Raw genomic sequence first — 27,885 nt, 5'->3', positions numbered from 1 at the left:
CTGTTGTTACAGGCCTTGTTGTCCATAACTATTTCTTTTAATAAAATATGGTTATTTTTGTGAAGATTATTGTTTCATAGTGAAAACAATAGTATTTCTTTTATCAAATTAAATATATTAATTTATTTATTTATTTACTTAGTTGTTTTTGACGTGTCTAAACTAGTCAGAAGACAAAACGAGTCTCTCTTTTCTTTTACTTATTTATTTATTTATTGTGAGTTTGTTTTTATAAATAAGAACAACCGATTTTTCACAAATAATCATTGTATAGGCCTACATTTATATTTACAACATACGTTTCCTCCCCTGCTCTCTCCTTTCTATGTTGTTTTGCCAAATTGCGCCGACTCTCCCACCAAAGCTCAACCCTGTTAACTAGTTTCGAAAAGTGGTACTGCTGATCGTGTCACTAAAATTTACTAGAAAATAATAAAAACCATTAATAAATCAACGTGCCCTAGAAGCGTCTACTTGTTCTCGTCTCGCGAGTAGCCTTCCGGGTGCGAGAAGTCGCATGCATCCTGTCCTGCGACTGGCCTGCCCTCTACGGTAGGTCAGCATAAACAAGCCAACATGGCATGATGGCACATATTTCAAAGCAGGGCAGCGAGAAATTTCCAGAACATGACGGATCAGAGATAGATTTGTCCCTTGGACACAATTTACATAATAATCAGAACCATGTAGATGGGTTCAAGACCCTAGAATTCCACGATGGGTCCCCCGAAACGCTGCACTGGGGGGAAATCCGTCCCCCAGCTTTGGGTCGAAGTGACACCTCGGATTCTGAGATGTCCCACCGCAACGATGTATCAGTATTTTCTGATTCTCAGTCACCGGACGACCACGATATCTCTTTCTCAAAACGGTGCAGTTTTATGAGGCAGGCGTCCATCGTAGATGACTTGTTGTTTGAGATCTACGACCGCTGGCATGTCACTCATCGTGATAGCTTTGACAGTGACACCTTCACGGAGGCGTCGAGCACGTCCGAGGTTTTCCACTCGGGACGCTATGGGTCGTATCAATTGGAGCTGGAGCAGAGACACTCCAGTAAGCTCAACAAGGCGTTCCTGCAAAATAAAGGTACAGCTGAGTTAGTAGTGGCGGTGACGATGGGTCATTATATAAAGATATTTTGTGGTAATTTAGTCACTGATATTACATACTGGTCTAGTGCCAGTACTTCAGCACTTGTAGTACATGTAAATATATGTCACCTGTGGGCATGTCATGTGTGAATGTTTTTGTTATTGAGGTGTGTTTGTGTGTTGGGGTATCAAGTGACAGCTGGGTACATTTGATCAGGGACTTAATGTACAAATACACATGGATTTCTGTTTGTATAGAATAAGCCATAATATATCTTCAATATCTACAGCTTAAGTGCAGTAAGTGCAGTAAGAGCATACACACATTTAAATTGTAATTACAGAAAACATCATAAAATAAAGGCTGATGCTCTGAGAGTGACCTGAGTCTGTCATATCACAAAGATAAGTCGGATTTATAAAACCATGTATACCCAGTTGTAAGTAATTATATATGTACTGCCTCTTTGTAATCATAATATGTTTATTAGTGGGAAAAAAGACCCCAGTCCCTTTAAAGGCCCTTTTTGCATGGTCACCATGTGTTACACTTACATTGTATCTGTATGGAAACACTGACTGTATGGTCTGTTTATTCACGCTTTTTCTTTTTCTTTGCTCCCTTTCACAAGTTCAAGTGGATGGATGAAAATTAACCCAGTTAACTGGCTGTGTCGAGCGCGAGGGCTCAGTTTAGGTAACTGTCTGATACAATTATCTTCCAACATGTATCACGCACTGTAATGCACAGTCTGAAAAGCCCTAGACAAGACAACTCCTTTATAAAGGGAAACTGAACCATGCCCTGCCATACCATTTCTCTTTCTGCGAAGCAATTTTTGTAAATTGTCTTGTGTAATCAATAACATGCTTTCCAGACATGGTCTCTGTATCTCTCAAGGACCTATCAAACTACTAGTAACTGATTGCATGAGCATACTACCCTGTTGATGCTGCCTTAATAATAACGTGACAACAGAAATGACCGAGTTGCAAAGAATGACACTCAGATTTAGGAGGAATGACAGTCAACATTGTTTTTTTTTTCGTCATGCCTTTTTTCTCTGTCACTGCTAAAAGTAGAGGTGTATGTGATTTTCATGTCCATTGGTTCTGTTTGTTCATCCTAATATATTTAAATGTATAATTTGTTAATTTTTTTACCAAACAGGGCTCGACATTAGCGCCTGTCCGCCTGTCCGGGACAGGTAAAAATTCAGTTCGGACAGGTGAAGTTGCAGGGTTGGCTGTCCGACGGACAGGTCATGCTTTATGAGAAATTTGGAGCAAAAATCTTTTAAAAATCATTTTTTGTTGCATACTAACGTCTTTTTGCCTCTTCCTAGAGGACATTGAAAAAGAGTGACCTACTTTTGGCACAAAACACATGCAGTCGCAAAACGAAGTCTGAGCAAACTTACCGCCAAATTATGAAAGTGAACACCCTCCAGAACTTCAGCAGACAAAATTTATTTACATATCAGGTTCACTACTGAACATTTATTTAGTTAAAAATTTACGTGGTTTAGTAATAAAGACACTTCCAAAAACAGAAACTACACAAGTACTGTGCTGGAGCCAGATTGGACTGGATGAACTGGCTATATCTAGTTCGTTGTCACGGCAACAAACTGCCTGTCAATCAAACACGTTGTATGCTATCTGCTCACTATAGAAAGTGAAATCTTTGGGACTGAAGATCTTGTTGAAATGTTGTTTATTTGCCAAAATATTACCTGAAATTATGTATGATGTTTTTTTAATGACTCTAGCATCACCTCTGTTATTTACAGTTTAAAATTTAGTGCTGGAATATGATAAATTAACATTGCTCTCATATACCAGTGTGATATTGATGTAAGGAAGAAATTAGTAATAACAAATATGAGAATTTTAATAAAAAGAAGGGGAACTTTTTTATACTGATTTTATTTAGTTCATATATGTTTAAAAAATCAAACATGTGATAACCCCTTAAAAAGTTAAATTGTTAACATAAATATAAGTAAAGTATTATAAAATTTCTTTAATTTTCATTGAAATTTATTCAAATATTATAAATTTTGAATATTTTAATAAAATTAATTTAACAGTACTGTACCCCCTCCCCACTTCCCACTCAGGGTTTTTTTTTAGCTTTGGTTAAACTTCATGTGAATCTGTTATCAAATTGCAGACTTACAATTAGTAGACCCTGTACCCCAAATCCTAGGAGAAGCCCTGATGTGAATTATCAGACTTAAATGCAAGATTAAATCTTCAGGAGTTCACAAGTATGAAAAAACAAATTTTAATCTGAACATAGATTCACTTTAAGGTGCATTTTCGGGGCTCATATGATTGAATGTTTTGGTAATATATACATTAATTTAAATGTATGACCACACATATAAATTGACAAAGTTCAAACGTATGAATAGAAAAAAATTATTGGTTTTGTGGACAGGTTGGATTGAAAATCGGACAGGTCAAATTTATGAGCACCTGTCCGAAGGACAGGTGCTCGTAAAAGTTAGTGTCTAGCCCTGCCAAATGAATGATGAACTGACAAGAAATAGTCAATTTTCTATCATTTCTTTCTGCCAATAATAAAAATACCTTGAGTTAAGCAAGCATGAGCTTGGCATATAATTTCCTCATAAGTGGTCTTTGTAATATAACAACATGAGGAAGTTTCCGTAGGGTCAATTTACTCAGCCTGTTAACTAGTAATGATAGTCGTATGTAAGAAAACATGAAAGAAGGTTTAGAAAGGATACTTACTGTCCTTGTTGTGTCAGTAAGGGGCAATTTGTCATCATGGGTCAGTGAATTTTTCTTGTGTAAACCTTCACGTTAATAATATAATAAAGGGGTTTATTGTGTTCTTTGCAATATATAAGACATATATTGAATGTATATGTATAAAAGTATAAAGATGTAGTACTAAAATAGAGCTTTAAGATAAATTCTAAGTTATAAAACCAATAATGAGGTTAAAAATGGTGATTCGTTGTTATTTTCAAAAGCTAAAAGTTAATGGATAGACCTAGATCATTGACACGTATATAAACAGTATGGGATAAAAGTGTTTCTATATCTTTTTGTCCGACATTTTGGTAAAACATATCTATAAACATTCCTTAGGTCCTTTTCTATGACACGAGTGTTAGGTAAAAGATGGTTCAATCTATGTGTACACAGTTTTATCTCATTAAATAATTTTTTGCATAAGTCAGTACGCCGAGATTTCAAGGTAGGTAATTCAGTGATGTCCATTGCTTCGTTGTAAGTGAGTTCAGGGTATATAATATGAAGAGCCCTTTTTTGGATGTTCTCTAAGGCTTTAGATTGCTGTGCGGTAATTCCAGCATGCCATAGCTGACAAGCGTACTCAAATGTTGGTCTGAGATTGCTTTTATAAATTTGTAAGAGGTCATGTCTCGGCACCCCAGCGTGTTTGACCATGCATAAGAAATACAGTCTGGATGCAGCTTTTGAGAGAATTTTTTCTATATGTAAGTCCCATTTCAAATTAGAACTGATATGAACTCCCAGCGTTGGTGACTAGCTGGTGATTGCATGCTTGTAACTTTGAGGACACCAACTTGGGCCAAGGCAGAGTGCTGATAATAAGATAATATAACATAAAAATATTTAGAAAAATAAATAATAATCAGTAAACACAGATTCAGTTGCAGTTTTAATCATTTCATTCCCTTTAAAAAACTGTCAATTCTGAAAGCTTTGCCAATTCTGATTGGTTTGGTAAAAGAAAGGAAAAGAATATTATTTACAAGTTCTATATGGCCAGAGTCACCTGGGCCATACAAATCCAAAAATTCAAACCACAAAGCTGTGAGATTGCTTAAAAAAACTACAGCTTATTCAAGTAATAAGTTCAGAATAAAGGAGTTTAGAAACACAGTGTTCCATATTGTTCTGGTATTTATTTTCATACTCGTAGTACTCACTGAATTTTTAAGACTTTGTCAGAAAAACAAAATGAATATACTGTATGTGATTTTTATATTTTAGAGTTTTATATGTATAATGACTGTACTAGTAACTAAAACAATGAAGTCCACAAAAAGTTGAGAAATGTAAAAATAAGAATCTAAATATTACAAAATATGTTTGGCAGCCTGACTTTTACATAGTTAGATTAGTGATGCATTTGGTGGCCCTGAAAAGGACACGTGCAAGTGTTATACTGGTATTCTACATTTTATTTGTGCATAAATTCATTTATTTGCATACTAGCACTCATATTTCAAGTGACTTAGTCATCCCTATGCAGTAGCAAAACTTAACTGAAGCTTAGGTACTAGCATGATCCTTTAAAATTCCACCTAAGAAATATGACCCTTGTAAAGAAAACAGATTGATATAAAATAGATCAAAACCAATGTGAAAAGTTGTACTGTTTAAGCTTCCTTTAGCATGGTTCAATAAAAGCTGACACATGAGGTATAACTTCCGGGATTTAGTGACTGAAGTCATGGGATGAAATTTACCTGTTAGTTTTGAATGGACCTGTAGTTTTGTATTCACCTTTAATAGGTACATACCTTAATTTAAAAAAAGACCTTGAGAAAAAATTGGTTTTCTTATAAAGTTATCATCCAGACATTTTTCTCTGCATGGGATAATGAAACAACTTGAATAAGGTCATTTGGTTGGGTGTCTGCGTGTTATTGCATCCTGAAATTTTGTTTCAGAAATATGTTAAACCTCACATTGTGATTTATATATATATATATGGGTATAAAGCATTAGTCATTACTGTGTGAACTTTGTCCACATCATTGTCACTTAGTATTATACCATTTAGCTGAAAGGAATGACATGTCAAAGTTGTTCTTGAAGAGAGAGGGTGTTTGTGTTCATCTGTGTGTGTGCACGCATTTGTGTGCGAGTATGTGTGTAATTCTGTTTGTCTGATATTGTGTTTTTGCTATGCCAGCTGGCAGCTAAAGAAAATGGCCATTTCTGTAAAATTGATGATGCTTCAGTATAATAATATATATCTAATTGGTGCACTTGATAAATGGATGTACTGCAAGTGATAAATTGTTTACAAGCTTGTCTGAGATGAGCATGCGTGTGTGTGTTTGTGTGTGTGTGTGTGTACGAGTGTGTGTGTGTGTGTGTTTGTGATGTAGCATGATGATAGCAAATCAAATCATCTAAATGGATGTGAAGACACTTTGAAATTTTTACTTGTTTTTAGATAACTATGATCTGAACCATGCACAAGCACTAGTACAGATAAGTGTTCATGTACGGATTAAGTGTTTAAGAATACACTGTGCTACTTCTATAGTTGCATTCTTCACCTAATCACACTGGGGTTATGAACTGATGTCACCAAAAGATCAAATGACATGTTGACATCCATTTTGCTGTAGAATTTCCATGCTTAAATAAGGCAGTCTGGTTATCGGGTGACACAATTTGGAATGTTGGCAGATTAATTTAGCCCTGTTCTGAACATAACTGGAAGCTATTGGGGTGTCCATCTCTCAATACGTGTGGCATTCTCAAATTAACCACATGCTGCAAATTGTGATAGCTGGGGTAGGGCTAACACTCGCCAATTTAGCCAAATGCTAAAAATGGCTTAACTTGGCTAAACAAAAAGGGCTTGAATTGACTCATTTTAGTCAAATTAAAATCATTTGGATAACAAATTGACAAAAAAAAAAAAAAACGGTGATTTGGCTAAGCGAAAAAAATTGCTAGCGCTACCCCAGGATAGACATACTATATGTTATCACAGCATGATTACTAGTATCCTATGACACTATTTAGACAGTTTCCAGTCCAATTTAGTCCCATTGTGAACACAACTGAAAACTGCTGGTACAAACACATAGTTCTCTACGTATATCAGTTAGCTATAAGTGTGACATTTCTAAAGCCACTGCGTGCTGCAATTTGTGATAGGACTTTACCAAGGTTATCAAACAGGTGCCTGATTTCCCTGTGGACAAATTCAAAGGGCCACCATCATAGTGTACGTACTGGGCAGTAATAATGCATGGAATAATTTTGATCTGTATCAATCAAGACCACAAATTAGTGCCCATTGTTAATTGACGTGGTTCAAAAGTCAAACTAGGAGGATGGCAAGCACTTACTTATTGTCAAAGCCTTAAGATAATTTGCACTAGATAATTTATTTTGCCTGAAAAAATTGATAACAATTTATTTTGCCTGAAAAAATTGAAACAATCTTTTTCTAATTTTATCTCATTAGTATTAGTGAAAATTTTATTATGCGCTTTGGGTATTTGTAAACCTATTTGAAATTCTTTTTACTAGTTATCCCATGCGCAACAGTTCATGCTTGTCGATTTATGTCTGAAAGAGAAGAGTGTTCCCTTGGGACCATCTGGTCTGTACACTATATTAATGTAATGACAAATAACATGAGATGGGGTAAAAGGGGGGGGCTTAGGTGTGCTAAAAAGTGATTTGTATTTCGTTATGAATACTAGTAACAGGTTTATATATTTATAATTTAAAACCTGGAAATGCATGAAGAAATGTTTGCACTTTTTGTGCTTCTCTTGGCCTATAGAGTTTTACACTCAAGAGCTATGAACCTTATGGTTTTTATGACCATACTCTTGTTTTAAAGATATGATATGATACGGTTTTGGAAGGAGCTACTTTTTACTGGGGTTTACGCTATTGTTTGTTTTTGGAAACAGGGTTATATTTCATGAATTTAGATGTTTTAGAAGACATAACATCTGAGGTGATGTGAACAGTTAAAGGGATAATAACTCTCCATTTTGGTGAAAAAAGAAATTTTCCTGGACTAAACAACAATTTTCCCATACTTACCAATGGTTAATGAATCCATTTTTACATTCAAAGTTAGTCCATGGTTTTTTCTAAACAGTTTTTTTTTTTTTTTTTTTTTTTTTTTTTTTTTTTTTTTTTTTGTTAATAATAATAAGAACATAATATAGACTTCAATGGAGGTCAAGTGGTCTAAAGACAAGCTCAGATATCCGAATAGTAGCTATAACTGCCATTTTTGTGGTACAACAGAATAGAGTTGTTCACAATGTTTTTATTGTGAAATATAGATCTCATCTAAAGAGTTGTTATTCCTTTAATTTTGGCCTAACAGGGTTTGGTTTATTCAGCTTGTGTCACTTGTCTGGGATACTACAATAATAGTACATACCAGTACATTATGACTGAATTTATACAAACTCACAAGGTTTTTATTTTCTGCAGATAAACTTAATTAAGTTCATTATATATTTAATTACGAAACTTAAGATTACTTAATATAGACTTACTAGTAGTTTTAAAATAAATACTATTTACTAAAATGATCAATTGGCAAAAGTTTGATATGCGTGAACATTTCCCATACAAAATTGTTGAGTTTTCTTAGAAAACATGGTACATGATTCATTTCGAAGTGTCAAAATTGATGTTCATGATTTAAATAGTGATAGCATTTTTGGAGAGCTTTTTGCCATTACAAATCCATAGCCTTATACATGATAACCTTTGCCTAGGTGTCCAGTGGCTGATATTCCTAGCCACAGTTCACAGTCCTCTGCAGGTGTCAGAGCACTTATTTCTTATATAATATACTATTTATGCAAAAATCAACAGTACTTATTCTGCCTGTACATCATGAATAATTGTTGCAATTTTCTCAGTTTGAAATTTGTGGTCCAGTAATATTGATTCAAATTGGGGACCTCATAGACTGGGTTCCCATTAACCTATCGTATCTGTGGGGGTTTTCGCTAAATTGCATTCAGTTTAAGCAGCTGAAATGCCTGTCACACCCACTGAAGCTTCTAGGGGGTAATTTACTTTCGCTTAAACTAAATGCAATCTAGCGACAAACCCCTCGGAAAAAGATCGATCCTGCTAGTGTGATAGGGTATGGGAATGTCCCCTAAGTGACAGTGGTCTCTGGCTTGTTTTCTCAGTACAAGTGTGAAGTGGTTCAAGTGAGGGTTTGTGTGTGCATGTATACATAGCTGTTGACATGGAACCATGCATGTTTTGTTTAGCACATTAGGCATCTGAATCTATGTCAGTGATAAATTTGACATAAAAACGTGAAATATTTTTCTAGTTGAATAGGAATACCATTATCACCTGGTTAAATTTCAATTTGCAAGCATGCAACCAGCCTCTCTCTTCTCTATCTCTCTCTCTCTCTCTCTCTGTCTCTCTGTGTGTGTGTGTTTTACAGTAGGTAGTATCATACAAAAGAGTCACATTTCAAACAAGCACAGCAGTTGTCAAAATAAGCGATAACACTGTTGAATTGTCCACAATACATCCTGTTTGGTGGTAAAGAAAATACTTATGAATATATAGACACATGTTACAAAAACTAAGCATATATATGCCTAAATGCATGTCCTCAGAAATATTTTTGTTTCTTTAATTACTGTCTGAAGTTTGTGGATTCCTGGCAGTTCCAATTGGTTTTCTGTGCATTTTAATGAAAAATACTTTGTATGTCAGCAAGATGAAATAACATGCTTTTCAAATTTGAAATAGTTTGAAGGCCACATTATAATTTGAAGAGATGCTGATTGTATGGAAAACACAAAAATTTCTTTTTGCAACTTTGAGAAGTGGTGAAAAGTGGACAGTTTTGTCTTGTGGTATTGATGTAAAGACAATGTCGTTGATTATTCTTACATGGAATTTAACTTTGCAAAATGCTATCTAAAACCCCAAAGATTAATTCTGCAAATTTGGGTGACATAGACAATGGACTGAATTGATTTATTTCTTTAGATAAAAACACGAAATTGCCACAAAAATGCATGAATTTAACAGTAGAATCTGGGTAATCCCCCGTTAATTTCTTATTAGTATACAAGGAAATGATCTGTAAAAACTTTTTATCTGGCATAATCAACTGAAAACATTTGTTGATGAATTATACATGATGCTGTCACAGTGACTCAATTTAGCAGCAGAACAAGACAATCAAAAAGAGCTCAGGTATTTCTTCACCTACAGTAATTCAAATAAAATAAAATTTTCAATAAGCCAAAATAATGTTTCATAACTAGTAATAATATTGATATGAAAAATATAATTTAAAAATTTTGGATTTTGAGCTGGGTTCATAACAGAGAGCTATTTGTTGTGACTTAGATCGCATTCACAACGAGTTGAGCCATGGCTTTACAAATCCTAGAACTAAATATGGCGGACATACATGAAAGAAAAACCGCCTAATCTTTTAATAGTCTCTCCGCCTCTCACACGCCTCCCCATGCGTCGTCCCTGTGGGGGTACAGTCATTAAATCTCAGCTCCATTGGGACGACACATGGGGAGGCGTGTAAGAGGCGGAGAGACTATTAAAAGATTAGGCGGTTTTTCTTTCATGTATGTCCGCCATATTTAGTTCCAGGATTTGTAAAGCCATGGCTCAACTCGTTGTGAATGTGATCTTAGACCACAGCAAGATTCACACATCATACTAGCTTGGTCAGTCCAACTCTGCAGGGGTTTCTCACTTTAGTGCAATCAGTGTAATCAGCTTAATTGTCTGACATGCCTCCTTGGGCACTTGGGGGTTTTGCTGATTGCACTTTTACCATATTCCCCCGTAAAGTTGGACCGACCCAGCTAGTATGATGTGTGAATCTGAATACGCCCTTACTACGGTTATGTTTCAAGCAAAAGGAAGTACAACATTTTAACAAAAGTCAGTCTCAAATGTGCCACAATAGTAAAGAGTTACACATGTTTTTCAGACTAACACATCTTGAAAAAACAAAGTATTGGAATGAGTGAGGTGGTTTTGAAATTTGTGAACAATTAAAGTGATTTTAAGTCATGCACTAGGTTTAAAAAGATAAACTGATGGATGGTGTCTCATTATAACAAAGCAATACAAAATTTGGCATTGAATACTGTATGATTTTGACGCATGTGGGTCTGTTTGGGGTCCTTGTGTATTTACTAAATAATGAAAGATAAAGCTAGATATCATCTAGAATTAAGTGTGAATATTTGCTTCTATCTATATCTTAATAGGGTAAATATGACAATTGACAGTTTACAAGGCAGTTTTAAGTGAAATATATACCTAATCAGTGATGTTACAAGAGCAGGTAAATCTTACCAAACAGTTTTGCTGTGTACAACAAGCATAATAAAGGTGGGCTTTTATTTTTTAATGATGTTGAATAAGTGGGTACATTAAACAGAATTTTACCAGCCAAACAAAACAAAGTAAACAATGGTGTATATATTAGATAGTTAAAGGGTCAGCCAGCTACTTTTACACATATTCAGTATACCCGTAGCTAAGGCTTCGTTCACATGAAAGATCTATTTTCTAAAAATCTATTTTCTATTCGCAGTATCTTGTGATACCCCGCGGCGTAATTACTGGCAGCGCGAGGCAGTTACTTCCAAAGCTGTAATTAATTCTCGGCTGCACTCGGAGTGATCACAAGATACCGCGAATAGAAAATAGATTTTTAGAAAATAGATTTTTCATGTGAACGGAGTCTAAATGTTGGAAGCTACTAGTACTTGAGTACTTAAATAATGATTTTGATGTGCAGTAAGCTGGCCTTCCTAGATTATGTTAACTTACTGTTGTATTATATAAATTATTAATCTGGTTTCGGTCAATTATAAATGAAATATAATACCCATGCATGCATGAAACGTTCCAAATCAATAGCAAAAAATGGAAAAAGAAATTGCATGGCAAAATGCAGCTAGAACATGCGACTTCCTATCTATTCAAAAGAAAAATTAATAATATTGTAAACATTGTTAATGGTATGCTATGTTGTGTTACAGAAACCTTTCCTCAGATTAAAACTGGTTTTTGAATTTTATTTTGATTTAGCCTCTGGTTTTTCCTTTAAACCATGGTAATCAAAATAAATGCTCATTTTATTTATTTATTTATTTATTTATTTAACTCAGATGCTAAATACACATGCAGCACATGGATCCTATAAAAAGTTTTCCTTCCTATCTCTTTACACTGTTATTTTGAGTAGACATCTCTCAAACTGATGTGTGGCACTGTGACGTCGGACTGCATTATACCTTGCATAGACCACCTCAGGAGAATCACACTAAGACCGCATTCTCAACAAATTGAGCCAGGCTTTACAAATCCTGAGAACTAAAAATGGCGGATGTACATGAAAGAAAAACCGCCTAATCTTTTAATAGTCTCTCCGCCTCTCACACGCCTTCCCACACGTCGTCCCTGCGGGGTACAGTCTCAGGCTCTGAAAATGAATATCTCTGTGAATATCTCTGGTGATATTATCTCCGTAAATAGTCGATTCATTGCTGCTCTACGGGTCAATTCATTCCTTTTTCGTCTCTGTTTTGAAAGATAATAGAACAGAAGAGCTTTTTTTCTTCGATCGCCTTTAGCCGCCATGCTTTCTTCACCACAAGTTTAACTGATGAGCATGCGCACTTAATATTTCTCAGGTAGCTTCGGCATGGCGAACGGAGCCGAGATTTAATTACTGTACCCTGCAGGGACGACGTGTGGGGAGGCGTGTGAGAGGCGGAGAGACTATTAAAAGATTAGGCGGTTTTTCTTTCATGTACGTCCACCATTTTTAGTTCTCAGGATTTGTAAACCTGGCTCAATTCGTTGAGAATGCGGTCTTAGTCTAACACTGCATTCAGATTTCTGTGACAAGCATAAAATGTTGTCTATTAGAGATTATACTGTATGATTTTCAAGATAAAAATGTCCCAGAATTAGAACACTCCAAAAATGTAAATTTGCACATTTTTTTCCTCCTTACAGCCAGCCATACACGTGTGGAGAACTCAATTTCTTATGTCAATAGTAATATTTTCCACTAGGAATCGTACAGCAATGAATCAGCAAAATATATATATTTAAATGTACAATTGCAGCAATTTTAAGCCCAATGTATTATAAAATAGCCACAGCTGGTTTAACACATGGCTGTCACACTAAATGACTATTTTTAGCAGACTGGAAGGCATAAATCAGCAGCCATGTTCCTAAAATATTAACAACCAACAATTTTAATTTTTAAAAAGTTTTTACCCTTCTCACATTATGATTAGGTATTCACCACCATTTTTCCTCCACTCAAAATATGTGTTTTTGAAGCCAAGTGGTTGAGATTTATCTCCCTGTTAGAACAGACCTCAGAGATAGGTCATTAAGCTGATTGCACTCAGGAAGAGTCACAGTAATGTTGGGTTTATCGAAGTAGTATGGTATCTATGGGAATAGGGTTTTAGAATCGTGAAAATTCACACCTAGATATATATAGGACAGTACACACCTTATGACGGGTTCTTATTACAGGCGTGCACATTTATAAGAAACTTCTAACAGGTAAACTTGCTTCAACTGAAATTATTGAGCCTTGACCCAAATGCACAGTTCTAAAAGCTTCTGATATGCTGTATTAATACATTTATATGCTGGCATCTCATACTTGTGTATGTAAAGATTCATGTGGGAATATGTTAACAGGATGGCGTATAATGATTGCGATGTAAAGATGTTCCCGAAATTGAAAAATAATGAAAGAATAAATGTTTAGCATGCATTCTTTTTGTGTTCAGGTCACTTGATGAATGATTGGGTTCACAGCAGTTTGGGTTACTTTAACTGTGACATGGAATTGTTAAATTGATCGAGAACATATAATGGCAAATAATTTGAAGAAAATGGATTGAATACATGTCCCAAAATATTGAACATTGATAATGACTGTAATTCTGTTTTTTTGTAGTCTTTCAGTGATGATTAGCCTGTATAATCTGCTGAATAAATAAGTAATAATTATGACAAAATTAATGAGTTAATTTTGAAAAAAGAAGGATGGTATAAATCATGTTGAAGTGAACTAAGACCCCATTCCCAGAGATTAGATCGATCCAAACTAGATCGACCTAACTCCCTGGGGGTTCACGCTAAATAGCTGTCAGCTGAGCGGGCACGAAAGTTAATTACCCCCTTACAGCTTGTAGTAGGCGGGACGGACATTTAAGTCGGATTATCTGACAGTAATCTAGTGAGCCTCCCCACGGGGATAGATCGATCTAAAATCTGTGGGAATACGCCCTATGATTGCCTACAAAGGTCAAAAATTTGATTGTGAATCGTCTGAACAGTTTATTGATGTCAGGAGTTTAATGTTCCAGGCCTTTGTTAATAATATTTTCATTAAAAAAAAAAAAAAATATATATATATATATATATATATATATATATATATATATATATATATATATATATATATATATATATACCTGCCCTTATGGATAACAACAGGAGTTTATAAACTAAAAAGCTACCCTTATCCCAGACCTTACTTTTTGTGTACTTCCAGTAGTTTTGCCTATTTTATGAAATTATGTTTATAGGTCAAATATTTAATGTTGTTGATCATAGTGAGAAAGTGATAGAAAAAGAAAATAGAATTGGGGGTTTTAACATTTCCTCTCAATATTCAGAGTAAAATCAAAATGTCTGAAGACAAAGGTGTGACTGATTGAATCCATTACATCAAATAGACAAATCGATTGTGCATCCATCAACCTTGTAACACTAGAGTTGATTGTCAGAAATGGTAAAAGAGGGAAAAAACTGCCTTCTCACTGGAGAATATCAAATTTAAATCAATTCTATCAATCGAAAAATGTACAGAACTCTAGTCTTTCTAAAGTCACGTAGGAGAGATTATTTGTGGCTACATTATCAGACTGTGGGTGAATCTTTTCCGCAGTTTTATTACCTGCCCTCTGCAACTCCAGTATGTGATATTATAACATATGAAGGGAACTGAAAGCAAAGCAAATAAATGGTTTTGATACCACAGCTTTATTGGCAGTTTGGGCTTGGCTATGGTTTCATTGGAGATATTAATTAATTTGACATTTTTCTTTCTGCCAGACCTTTCAGTCTCAAACGTTCAGTTGTTAACGTAGGTCATTTTTGATTCTATCCTGTTTTCCACTCTGAATTTAAAAATGTAAATGCATTCATTGGTTTTGTTGTAATTTTTGCCTATTTGTTCTGCATATGATACATATTCATTATTCTGTGAAAGGTGAATAGAAATATAGCCATAATGATTACTGTGCAGTCTTATTGACAAATTATTTCCAGATAAATCAAGTATTAGATGAAGCTAAAAAAAAAAACATTTCGTTTAAGTTTTGTCAGCAATTCATATTTTATGCAGCATTTAACAGAAATATAGTCTGGGTTGAAAAGGCATGAATATTCCATCCAGGACAGATCTTGTTGACCAACAAAAGAGACAAGAGAACCTGTGCTATTTATTGACTTTGGGTAACCACAGGTATAAACCCAGTGAAGTATTATCTTTTTGAGGGAGCTGTCTCCAGCTGAGGCATATTACAGTGTTTTTATTGTGAATTTTCAGTGAACCAGGACACTATTATTCCAACAGTGGCTATGAGCTTGGACTCTCCAAATAAAAATTGCAGATCCAGCATCTGCCTCCCCCTCCCCTGTGAAAAGCCAGTTGTCTAGCATGTTTCTTAAAAGTAGCTTTATTTTCACTCAAAGTACTCTGATTGTAACATAGCAGGTACATATGTACATATCTGCACCATACAAATTATATATAGTTGCATGTGCCTACTGTCTCCACACTCTCATTGCTTCACATCTTATGTCAAAACTTGGATGTATGTACACCTTTACTGTATTTCATTACAATATTGTTTGTCAGTGACCTACGACCCTTATAAATATCTTGCTTTACTGACACTGTAGATAAATATACCATTCAGCATGTGATCAGGTATATTTACTTATACCTACACTAAAGACTATAAAAGTATGACTGTTTGTAAACACTTTGATCCAGCCAGGTCTGCACTCCTGATTTCAAACTGTACATATTTGCTACTGTTAGAAGCACAATTCTTTGAAAATGGAATGTAAGGTTATTATATAAATCCCTCGTGATTTTGTTCAGAGAAATGAAAACGGTCATACCTACAAAAGATAAGGTGAACCAGGCTGGAACTCATAACGTCAAACAATTACAGAGCAATTTGTGAAAATTGAGAGCCAAAGAGATAAATTGGATAATGCAGACATTTGTTTATGTCATTTACTCTTGGGATATTAAATAAGCCTTGTCTCGATCAAAATTCAAATCAATGGCAAGCAAGGTCTCTCTGTGTTTCTAGACAATTTTTGATACTTTTTTATGTGCTGTTCTCTCATTTAGAGGATCAAGGGGAACTGTTAATGCCAGGTTGCTAAGTGAGTAAGAAAATATTCAGGGAATATTTTTGCCTAGGATATTTTCCCTTGCTTTCATGATTTATTCCATCATTGATAACTTGAAAGATATTTGTTCATTCTTATTTCAGAAAACAAACTTATTCCTACATTGTTTGATTCCAACCTTGTATATAATTATTGCAGTGAGAATTTGTATAACCCCTGTAGCTTCATGATTTTATTGCAATGAAAATGATGCTGAGTTAGGTAATGACTGTCATGCAGTTTTAGGCACTAATGTCTTTTCGTGCAATTATTATTATCATTAAAGCCCAGTTAGATTATATATGGTGATTGTTGTATATTAGATCCCTAATCAGCCACTGATAGTTCAAAGGTTTACTGTGCAGACCAGCTCTAAGCAGCATTGTTTAATTTCTACATGTCATTTGACAGTCATTATGGCCATTATTGTAGGGAAATACATCATTTTCTGATTACTGTTATGGCTTCGGTTTCAAAATTATCTTGAGTGACAACTGCTGGACTCTGATAGCTTGGACTATTTTTATTGCTGGTTAAAGAATGTGCATTGGTAAAAATAGAGTAAATTATTAATAATTTATTTTTTTTAATACAAATTATCTTTTATTACTGTTTCGTCAAACAACTATATTGATAGAGGTAACTGGAGTTGTCTATTGTGTTTTAAAATTGATGCTTCATTGGCCAATTGATTGATTGACTGACTGCTGTGTGGTTTGGAACATAATCAGTATAAATCCAGTCTTGGCTTCTAAAACGATGGAAGCGAGTGGTGTTGCTCATTGTTGTAGTTGAGGTGCCACTGTCATGGCGCAATGCTTGTAACTACCAATGTGCTGTGTCTCAACTATAGCAATGATAAATTTCAATGTATTTTTACATCAGACATCTCAGATTCACTGGAATCACGCAGATCAGTTTCCCAATGTACGACACATTGCAAAAAAAAAAAAAACATTGAAGACTACTATGTATTTTATCATTGATATTAATGGAATGGATTCACACAATTCAACATATGTTTTAGAAGGTGTGGCTGAAGATGGTTTAAAAGTAATAGAAAGGAACTGGATAGTATATAAATATTGATGCTTTTTATGCCTGTCAGTGTGTGCTTGATAGTGGTATATAGTTTTATACATAGAAAATGATTTTAAAACTCACCCCTGTGATATTTTCTTCCACAGAAGAAGCAGAACTGAGAAGAATGGTTCACGAACTGAAGCACACGGTGGCACAGATGAACACGCGGCTGGTGCGTCAGTTACGAAAGCGCGACCACATGAAAGCCAAACTGCAGAAGAACTGTGATGTTGTTACTGCGGTGCTCCAAGCAGCCTCTCTGAAAAGACGTAAGTTCATCGTGTTTGATTCATTATTTTAAAGTTTTTTTATGCTTAATTTTATAATCTCAGTTTTTATTATTAAAAGAAAGATTTTCATTGTTGTTCACACATGTATGTCCATTATAATATAAGACTAAAGACAAGTGCATATGCTTTTAAAAGGTCCTAATATTCATAATGTTCATACTAATTATGCACCTGAATCCCACAACGTAAAATGTCCTAAAGTCAAGCACTTAATCACAACACAAGACTGATTACAAAGCAATCTAAATACGTTGAACACATTTGAAACTGTCCAAACCATTTAATTTTTCCACAATTCTGAATACTGAACCCAATTTCTTGGAATTTGAAAGGACATGGTTTGTAAGTGCAGCTCAGGGCGGGCAAAGAGCTTTTTCCCCAGTGACTGTACATGTACAACTAAAAGCTGTGGATTTCAAGTAGCTGGCAGTGTATTCAGACCACCATAGCAAATATACTGATGTTGGGAAAAGTAACTCAGAAAAAAGCAGTCCATGAAAAAAAATGGAATATGCGGTATGTTGATACCAGCATACTTACCCGTATTTGAATGTAAAGAAAAAGCATGCTGTTGAATAAATAATAATCCCTTGACACTCCAAGTGGTACACTTAACTGTATTGCAGCGTTTTTCGGAGACTAATGGCTTAAATTTCATGGTTGTTACATATGGGAGTCACCGCAAAGAAGCCCTCTGCACTAGACACAGTCAGTTAACTTGATTAATTTTAATTGGTCCAAATAGCTGGAAGTGAAACTGTAAAAAGGAGCAAAAGAACCTACATGTTAGGACCAGTTAAAATGTTGCAATGCAGAGAAGTATACCACAGAATGTGAAAAGGGCTCCACATGACCATCATATAACAGTTGTACCACCTACCTGCACTTGTCACCTACAGAAAAATGCCCATGTTGCTATCCCAGCCCCTATAAACATGTGTTTACACTTTGTTTTGACAGATGCTAGATAAAAACATGAGGGCGAACATGTGCAGTTATTGCACTGCTGACATGTTTGTTCTCCCTATTTCAACACCAGAGGTTTGTGTCTCAAAAGAGCTGTAGCCTGAATAATTCTACAAGTCTAAACTTTGAGACCAGTTTTTGTTGGCTATGACACAAGATCAATTGTTAGTGGTCCAAAAGAAAGAAATACCAGTAATGTGCCTGTATTTTTTTTTTTTTTTTTACATTAGATTAGCTTATGTTTCTTTGTTGGCATACCATAATATTGGATTTATCTTAGACTAGTACACCTGATTTTAAGTCGTAAAAGTTTAGAGCAGTTTTGGGGCTATAGCCATTTTATGAAACTGACCCTAGGGGCCTAATTAACAGAGCTTTAGTCTTAATTTTCAGACCAAAATTATTGAAATTACTTCAATTTGTGATAGCTGTGCAGTTGTTATAAATCCATTTGTTATAAAAAGGAAATTTCATCTATTAGTAAATGGTATGCTACTGAAGTATCTAGGGTCAAAGACTTGAATTTGGGGCTGAAACTTTTGACTAACATTCAAGCTAGAATTCAGGAACAGACCCACACTTTTCTTTTGACTTTCTTTTCTTTTTTAAAGCTATATATTAGCTATCCCTAGTGAATAGGACACATCAGCTGCTGCTTCACGTATTATTCGAGAGCACACATTCCTTATAATCTTAACTTGATGTCATTGTTTCTCGAAATGTATGAATTACCAAATACAGAGACGCCTGTCAGGCTAAGGATTAAAAAGACGTAATTAGATGAAGTAATAGATAAATGATTTCCTGTCGGTATTGATTGTCTCTTTTTTTATCTGCTTACAGTATAATTGATCACAGGAAATGATTAATTAAATAATGAAATGAAGTTTGATACCTAATTCTGCATGGTTGATTCGGTGCAGTATTTTTTCGTGACTTACTATAAACCTGAATGACATGTTTACTTCATCGTATTTGATATATCAAACAAATCAACAAGACCCACTAAGAACCGTGTTTTTTTTTTCTGTATAGATATTTCCAATGTAGATTGTATCAATCCTATATTGATTTCACACAGATGTGTGCAACTTTTTTTTTACAAACAAAAAATCGATCAATGGGTTTTAGTCTGTAAACACAAGTTATACACTAGAGAGTTACCGGGATATTGGTCATAAAAAATCTAATACATCAAAGGAAGCTCTTTATAAATCATCTGTATGTTTACAGTAAGAAATGAGAACAAAATCTGCTTATATAATATTTATCAATTTAAATGGTTCCAGTTGAATCACATCAGATAATTAATATTATAGCCTTATTGATTTTGAATAAAAAGTACGGCTGACTCAGTCTTGCATACAGTGTTCATTGAGCTACAATATCACAATTTTGTGAATTAATATGGAATGAAAAACAGCTTGGATGTGGAAGCTGATTTTCACACATTTTGAATATTTCAAATACTCGGAAAATCGGTCTTCATGCATGTGCACTTTTTTACCTGTCACATTTCTGAATATCCCCTCCCTGTTAAACGTATACATAGCCAGCCTGATACCTGTAATACGTTAATTAATATCATTACAATTGTTCTTGACTTCTCTACAAATCAGTTTAAGTGCTAATAGATTTTCATATTAATATTCATCAGAAGAGTTTAGTCATGAAACTTCATTACATTACCATTTCAGTTGACAACTAGATTAATCTTTAAGGTAGGACTAATTTTCACAGGTTTTGCATCGGCATATCAATTGTCAGGCATAAACTGATTTTCACATGCCACATAACACGTTATTGCTTTCTGAGAAGTAAATTGAAGAACGACCCATAAATAACCACACGTTTTCCACTGCCTCAGGCATCTATAGTAAATTCCCCAAAGTTCTTCCCTAGTGAAAAAAATGCCACAAGCTACACATTTATCTTTGCCCTCAGGTTTGCGTGGTTTCCTTGAACAAGGAAAAATCATTAGAGAAGATGTTTTAATGATGTTTTCACAAACTAATGTTGCCATGGAGGATATTAATGATCACATTGCCAGCTTTTGTTTACTGTAGATATTTGTTATAACCAGAGGCAAAAATCAGACCTCAGATTTTTTTCTTCCTTTGTCTGTGATACAGCATCAACAACAGGAGAAACTTTATACTGACAGTCAAGCTGGAGTTAAAATATAAAGAGCAGATTTCATGTTAGCTTTATTATAAATGAAACAAAATTGGATTGTAAACCAGCTTAGAACCAGGTTTAGTCCAATTCAGAGCCAGGTTCAAACCATACTAAAACCATACAAAGTCAGATACAAAACATTAGAACCACATTAAAACCAGGTTAAAACCACATCCTTTCCACATCATAACCATGATGACATTGAAATCAGTGTCATAGTTAAGATTTCAAGAGAAATATCTCATTTCAGGTAATGGCAACAACAATAACCACCACAAAAAAGGACTTCTTTTATAGAAAACTGTAGTCCTGAGAATCCTCTTTTTAAAATTCTTACTTGATGAGATAATGCTTTTAAAACTCAGTAGCAAAGATGAAAGGCACTAAAGATTGATGCCAGCTTCAGACATGACAGCTATAAATCCACTGATGTGGTAATCCTTGATATTATGGAAGAACCGTTCATACATATCTCATACAACTTCAACTGAGAAAGAGGGGGATATGAACGAGGGCAGTTGAAAGGCATTCAGCTGGTTTAAATGACAGTGATCTCTCACTCTGTCTAAATTATAAGTTTATGTAAAATAGGATACATCAGAATATTATTCTGTGTAATGAACAGTGTGTGACAAATGTAAGACCTTGTATGACAAAAAAATTTATCCATATCACATATTGGAAAAAATATCATTTATTTTTCTTTATGAATTATATGTTCTTTTATCTTTTGAATCTTAAATAGTTTATAAGCCAGACAAAACAGGTTTGTGTGAGTGATTTTTGTCATGCAGACAACACTGACTTTATCTTAGCGTCATGGACTTGATGTTGTCATACTATTGAGACATATAATAAATCATCTTTCCACTCTGAAATATTGAGCTACTAGAGAAAAGAAAGCGAAAAGATGGACACATGTTTTACAACAGGTAAGACTTTGGGCTAAGAAGCATAATTTCACATTTTTTTCCTTCAAAATGAGGATTGTGAAATTTAAAAGTGTCTTCTTATGCATTCCATATAGCAGATTTCAGTGCCCTCTCTGGCTTTGTAAATTCCACATGAAAAAGGAAGTGTCCATATTAAAAAATATATAATTTTTAATTTACAAAAACTGGTGGTAATGACTAAAAAAATCTTTTACTGGAAGGGGAAGAGGGATGCTGATATTTGAGAAATGAGTTTTTAGTGTCTTCCCAAACTTGTTGGGCATGTGCAAGAGTACCTTCAAGTAAAGTTATCTTGAAAGCATTCCATTTTATGCCTGATGTTTTCTACGTGGTGTATTCTGTGAGGGAATTATCAAAACTGCTATGAATTTCAGGGTGATTACCACTTTTTTAAAGCATAAAGATCAGTGGATATGAGAGAAGAGTTTCATTAGCTCTGTATGTATAAATTTAATTGATAGTTTTTCTTTTTATCAAGAGCTTATAAAATATGTAGGTTTTACCTAGTCATTTACATGTCCCTAGTCATGACCCTAATCATTTACTCCCTGATGATGGTGACTGACAGTCACAGAAATATTGGAGGTAAAACCTACATATTTTATAAGCTCTTGATAAAAAGAAAAACAATCATTTAAATCGGTGGATATGTTCAGGAATTTGTGTTATATATTGTATAGGCCTTTTTCAAGTGACGTCACTGTCTGGATGGAGATTGACGCCACTTTTTTGCAGACCAGCTGACGGAAGCCTCTCAGGTTTAAAAAAAAAAAAACCTTGCAAATCAATGGGGGAATTGATCTGTGAATTAGCTATGATTGACTATTACATTAACGTTTTTAAAAAATCATTGTAATAATACCAATTGGGATACAAAAAGTGATCCGCAAATATCATTTTGTAAATCCCCATCTTCGTTATGATAGAGGATCGTGAAGTTAGGCCGCAGATTAATAATTTGCAATTTTCTTTGACGCGTGCAGTGCAAAAATAAAATGCCATGAATCAACCATTGACGTATCAGTGAATATCTAGTGAAATGTCAATTTGTGGCCTTGGTAGAGGGTCGACCCTCTCTGGTATCCAGGCTGATCGACATGGCTTCATGGCGGAACATGCGCATCAGTGTTGCACTGTTTACATTACGGTATCGCAATCGTATCTTCTCAAATGTATTAAAGATGGCTCTATCAGAAATGGGACCCTATGTTAGACAGCCACTGACCCTGATCTACTTGAAAAGGATGACTTTAGGTGGCTTTATCAGAAGAACGATGGAATTTTTTTTCTTCGAACCTGATCTTTTACGTTTATTATGTTTCGCTGTTGATCGTCATGGTTTAGCTGAACAAATAAAACCGCGTGTCTCGGAACACTTGCATTACCAATGCTCTCAGATGATATTGTACGTTATCAGGTTCAAATACGCCGTAGTTCTTACCTTATCAACGGAATGAGGTGTTATGCAAACTTATCATCTCTGTGTTTTGACTGCTAGAAAATCCAGCATGATACACGTTAATCCGTTGCGATGTTTTAGTGTAGGGTGTATACTTCCTTTAATATTGACATATCTAACAGCGTTATTTTGTTCCAAATTTGTTCAGTCTGATTTCCGGAAAATGGCGAGCATAATGGGAGATAGTGTTTTAAAATAAGTTCGTGAAGAGTCCCTATTCCACGTATACGCCAGCGCCTTACATATTACATTTGCTTGTCTTTTCAGTAAGTGCAGTTTTAAATGCGTTTAATTTTTTTTCAAAGCCTCATCGTGTGACATCTTTCTAACGTCCCCTCGACATTTGAATTCCAGAAAATGCGCAATAATCCTAAAGCCCCAACATTAAATAAATTTGCGGTTTTGGGCCTGACATGTTAAAAACTGTCTGCCTACATTTTCCCTATCGTATTGCCTTCCAGAAAAAGCAATCTTCTAATGTGTTTTGTGTCCACTTGTTACCAGAAAAATTGATTTTGGATACACCTGTGTTGAATATACACCATTCCCTTATCTGCGCAGTTGTAAATGGGTCTTCTCGTTTATTTTGACTACCCAAAAAGCAATTCGAAATGTGTTAATGCGAACGTGTTTGCGAATGTCAGCATTGGATACAGGTGTTAAGACTCTTCTTCCCTTCATCCAAGTGTTTATGTGGCATGCAGGACAGCCTTAACGGAAGAGTGTTGTTTCCACACTGGGTATTATGCACGAAAATCTACATTGGTGGTGCGTGCTTGGGCGAGGTGTAGCGTCACATTGTTGCCATGGCGATGTTCATTTCACTCTCAGATCAGTTGACATTTTTACCTTACAAGACTGACTGATGCACTGAATGCTTAAGGAATTCCTTGTGCGACCTTTTCAAGTTCTATCGACGGGTAAATAACGGTACTTTGATCAAAGATGTCAGCGAGATGTCCAAAGGACTTGAGCTTCGCTGCAAAAGGTATGCAAAAATAGGTACATGTACATTGAATTGTGGTGAAGCTCGTACTCTGTAATATCACAGGGACTTCTAATATAGCCCAGTGGCGGATTTAGAGTGGGGGTGTCAGGGGGGTCCTGACCCCCCGTTCGATTTGTGAAAATAAAATCACACCAGTGGTCCCCTCTTGAAATTAGAACTTTGACTAGCTGAACCATAGTTGTAAACAGTAGCAAGTGGCACCGTTCGCCCTTTAAATACCAAAAAATTTCGGGGTCCTTCAGCGGGTCCCGAACCCCACGTCGAGGGTGGGATGGGAAGGGTCGGCTTCGCATCCGCGGCCTGTCGTTCCTATAAAACGGAACCCACCTTCAAATAATCCTGGATCCGCCCCTGTAGCCTGCTACAAAATTGAAGAAATTTGTAAATATAGCGGAGGGTTTTCTTGTCATAAAAGAGACTATAGTAGACCTGGCAAATATTGTTTCAAAATTAGCTCCACTACCTGGTAGGCCTTATCATTCCCCAATTTCTGTGACTTTGATCTGATCGTTGAATTAGATTTCTCACTGCTACTAGAAGTCTAGAATTGCTTGTCTTTTCATGCAGTAAGTGCAGTTTTAAATGCGTTTATTGGAATCATGGAATCATGAACGACGGGTAAAATAAAACTACCTCAAAAACTCGGAGCGTCAGGAATTTATGTGTCACATGAATTAATCTGTTATTTGAAATTGGTTGGCTCTATCACACCCTGTGTTTCTCAACCAAGTCGGGTCGTCTGCAAGTTTTGCAGTCTCGCTGATTCACGAGAGGTCACGATCATTCCAGACAGAATATAGAAGTGCGATGGATATGGGTCGAAACGTTTCAAGTTTGACAACTCTTAGAAACATCTTGGGACATTCACCTCTGAACTAGGTTTCAAGCGCTAAATTTCTAGGTTCATAAATTGTTACAGTTCCGAAATTTATCGAACTAAGGTGCCATTTATTTTGTAAAATTCGTCTCACCATCACCTAGGCCTACCTGTACTCACTGGGAAAATATTCGATATCCAAGTCGAGAAATGATTAAAAAATAGATGGATTTTTATGCATTGTGATTCCTTGATATTTGTCCCAGCAATGAAAACTTACCTTCAGCTCTTGCTCTTCCCAGAGTTATTTAAAGTATATCTTTGCCACAAAACAGAACATACTTAAATCATGACCGTTTCAAGAGTTTCTTGTGGTTTTTATGACATATGCTTTCACAGGAAAAAAAATCGCTTTTTGAACTCTTTGGGTGATTTATAGATGACATTAGATGCCTAAAAAAAAGAATATCTAAAAAGTCAACAACGGGAGTTTCAGATGGTTTGCATGCGATCATTATGGAACTGTTTGACATTTAATAGTAAGACGTAGGTGTAATAGACCACACACCACAAAAGTATGTACCTTATGATAGGGTGTAATATTCTCTTTCATAGCATGCAGCACGCGAATATAAGTTTGAACCGTTCAAAATAAAGAACCCAAGTGGGAGATGAGTGGGTCCTTTTTAGGAATTAGGGACTCTAGGGGTCCCACGAGGAAAATCCAGGAAAATCCATCATGTATGTTATCTAGCCAGTGACTCGCATAATGGGCGGTTTCTAAAAAAAAAAAAAAAAAAAAGGTCTTTGATTTTCTATTATGGAAATTGAATCTGTTGTTTAGACTATTGCAGACACCAGCACCAAAACAGCATATTTTAAACTTAGTTAATTCTTACAACTCTTACAATTCTTACGTTTTTACAGGGAAATAGATTCCCGATAATGTGTATTTTTATATGTGTAAAATTTATTGACTACATAAATCTGTATCTTATCTGTTCGAAAGGGGTTTCAAAATGTTTATGTTCAAGCGTGAGATTGCTTATACGTCATGAACGGGGAAGGGGGGGGGGGGGCAGGGACATAATTACTAAGTGAACTCACGCTGTTACACACAGCAATGCCCATCATAGAGCCCAGAATATATTTCCTGAAAGGGGGGGGGGGGTCAAGCGCCCTTTTCTGTGACACTAATAATACTGCATCTAAGTAAGTCACAATCCTCGTGAGCTCATCAGTTTTCGTTTACCTGATAAATCGGGACTCCTCCACCAACACGATTCCCAAGTCTCATCAATTTCTGCCCACGGGTTGCGGTTATATGTGGTGACGGAACATTCCACCACTTTACTTTCCCATTTAATTGTGAACCCACGCTTTAACCATTGAACGCAGCTCAGTTGAAAGACGTTACTTGAAGCGCAGTCACCATCTTGTCCATCCATTTCGTTTAGAGAAAATTTGTATGTGGCTGTTACAGAGCTGAGAACAGTAGCTATCATTTTAGAATGTACCGTTTCCCTTATGAGGCTCTGCGCGTGCGTGCGTGCGTTCGTGCCGGATAACGGTTTCCCTGGTAGCGACAAAAGCAAAGGGCAACGTTGTCATGGTAACAGGAAACCGATGTCCTTGTTTGGCTTTGCTATCAATGGCAACTGAAGAATATAGCTCATTTTCAGTCTATTTCCTCCTATTGTTCGTACGCCTCCGCGGCGAAGTCTGAATCAGGAGAGTGTTTACCGGCCTCAAGGCATAAGACTAGACAGATTACTGATTTGAACTCTCTTTTGTGACAGTCAGAAGACTTGATTCGAATCGAATGTTGTTTATGATTCCCTTTCGACTTTTTATCAAGTCCAAATAGGCTCAATTAAGGTGATATTTCTCGGATCAGTTGAAGCCATACATGTCTCCCCCGACGCCTGGACCTTGTTGGAGAAAATATCAAATAATTCTTATTGATTTTTCTAACATAATTATTAGAGGTCGCACCAGGCTGACCGTTCTTCGTGGCATCGATTTCCTATATACTAGTTCCTTTGCTCCAGCACCAACTTATATTATTTCTGCTTTTAAGAATTCATTCATTCACACTTAGACAAACACAGAGTTTGGGAAAGAGCTCGTGGAAAAAAGGGGAGAAGCAGCTTAAAAAACACGAAAAGTCTGTTGGATATCGAACCAAGTTTTGAAAAAAAAAAAAAAAAAAAGACCAGGACATAACTCGCAATTAAGTACCGGTATTCGATAGGTTAACATCGTAATTGCTATTTCATGGAATAGTGGGAGCTCGGTTAGCAAAATCGAATACAGTATGGCCTACTACTGCTGTATTTGTGATACAGAAATTCAAGGGAAATGATTCGAAGAGTGCGATGAATTCATGTTATACTTAGGTTTGTGAAAGGATTGCGAGAAAAAAATATTACTGAAACGCAAATCTAGGTATTTAAGAATCCAAGCGCAAATCCTGAAGAGAAATCGGATTTTGTATCATCTCTGAGCGTAGTTGAAAAATTGATACGACAAATCGAGTGAAGTAGGTCGAATCTGTGACGTCATCCATGCCGAAGAAATCGATCACTGACGCACATGTCGACACTTCTGCTCTATAGAGCGAGAACAGTTAGATCGAAAAAGTCTTTGTTCCTCATTGTACGGAAAGATCGATTCCGACAACAAGAATTTATTTAAATACATATTTTTGCTTCGACGTACCTGTACGTGACGATGCGAACCCGTATAATC

General features: G+C 35.6%; 1 protein-coding gene and 1 long non-coding RNA gene across 4 annotated transcripts in view; one reads left to right on the top strand and one right to left on the bottom strand.

The window, feature by feature from the left end:
* The first annotated feature begins 581 nt into the window (after positions 1-581).
* Positions 582-27,885, top strand: part of LOC106154903 (TBC1 domain family member 30) — a 51,507-nt gene continuing 24,203 nt past the window's right edge. Inside the window, exons 1-2 of one of the 3 annotated variants that reach the window (XM_087014926.1) lie at positions 582-1,089; positions 17,567-17,731. In XM_087014926.1, coding sequence (XP_086871052.1) covers positions 582-1,089; positions 17,567-17,731 — 673 coding nt within the window. Of the gene's footprint in view, positions 1,090-7,406; positions 7,474-17,566; positions 17,732-24,068; positions 24,297-27,885 lie in introns of those variants that run through there. The other 2 variants (XM_087014927.1, XM_087014929.1) reach the window with 2 other exon arrangements.
* LOC147761242 (uncharacterized) lies at positions 966-27,270 on the bottom strand. The gene is made up of 3 exons (XR_015334966.1): positions 26,387-27,270; positions 17,544-17,721; positions 966-1,076 (listed from the first exon to the last, which is right to left on the bottom strand). It is a non-coding gene; the product is annotated as an uncharacterized LOC147761242 (long non-coding RNA).

This window comes from Lingula anatina, chromosome 6 (assembly GCF_051362555.1).
Source record: "Lingula anatina isolate TDL-2025a chromosome 6, LinAna3.0, whole genome shotgun sequence".
NCBI lineage: Eukaryota > Metazoa > Brachiopoda > Lingulata > Lingulida > Lingulidae > Lingula > Lingula anatina.
This window is presented reverse-complemented; position numbering and strand designations above follow the sequence as displayed.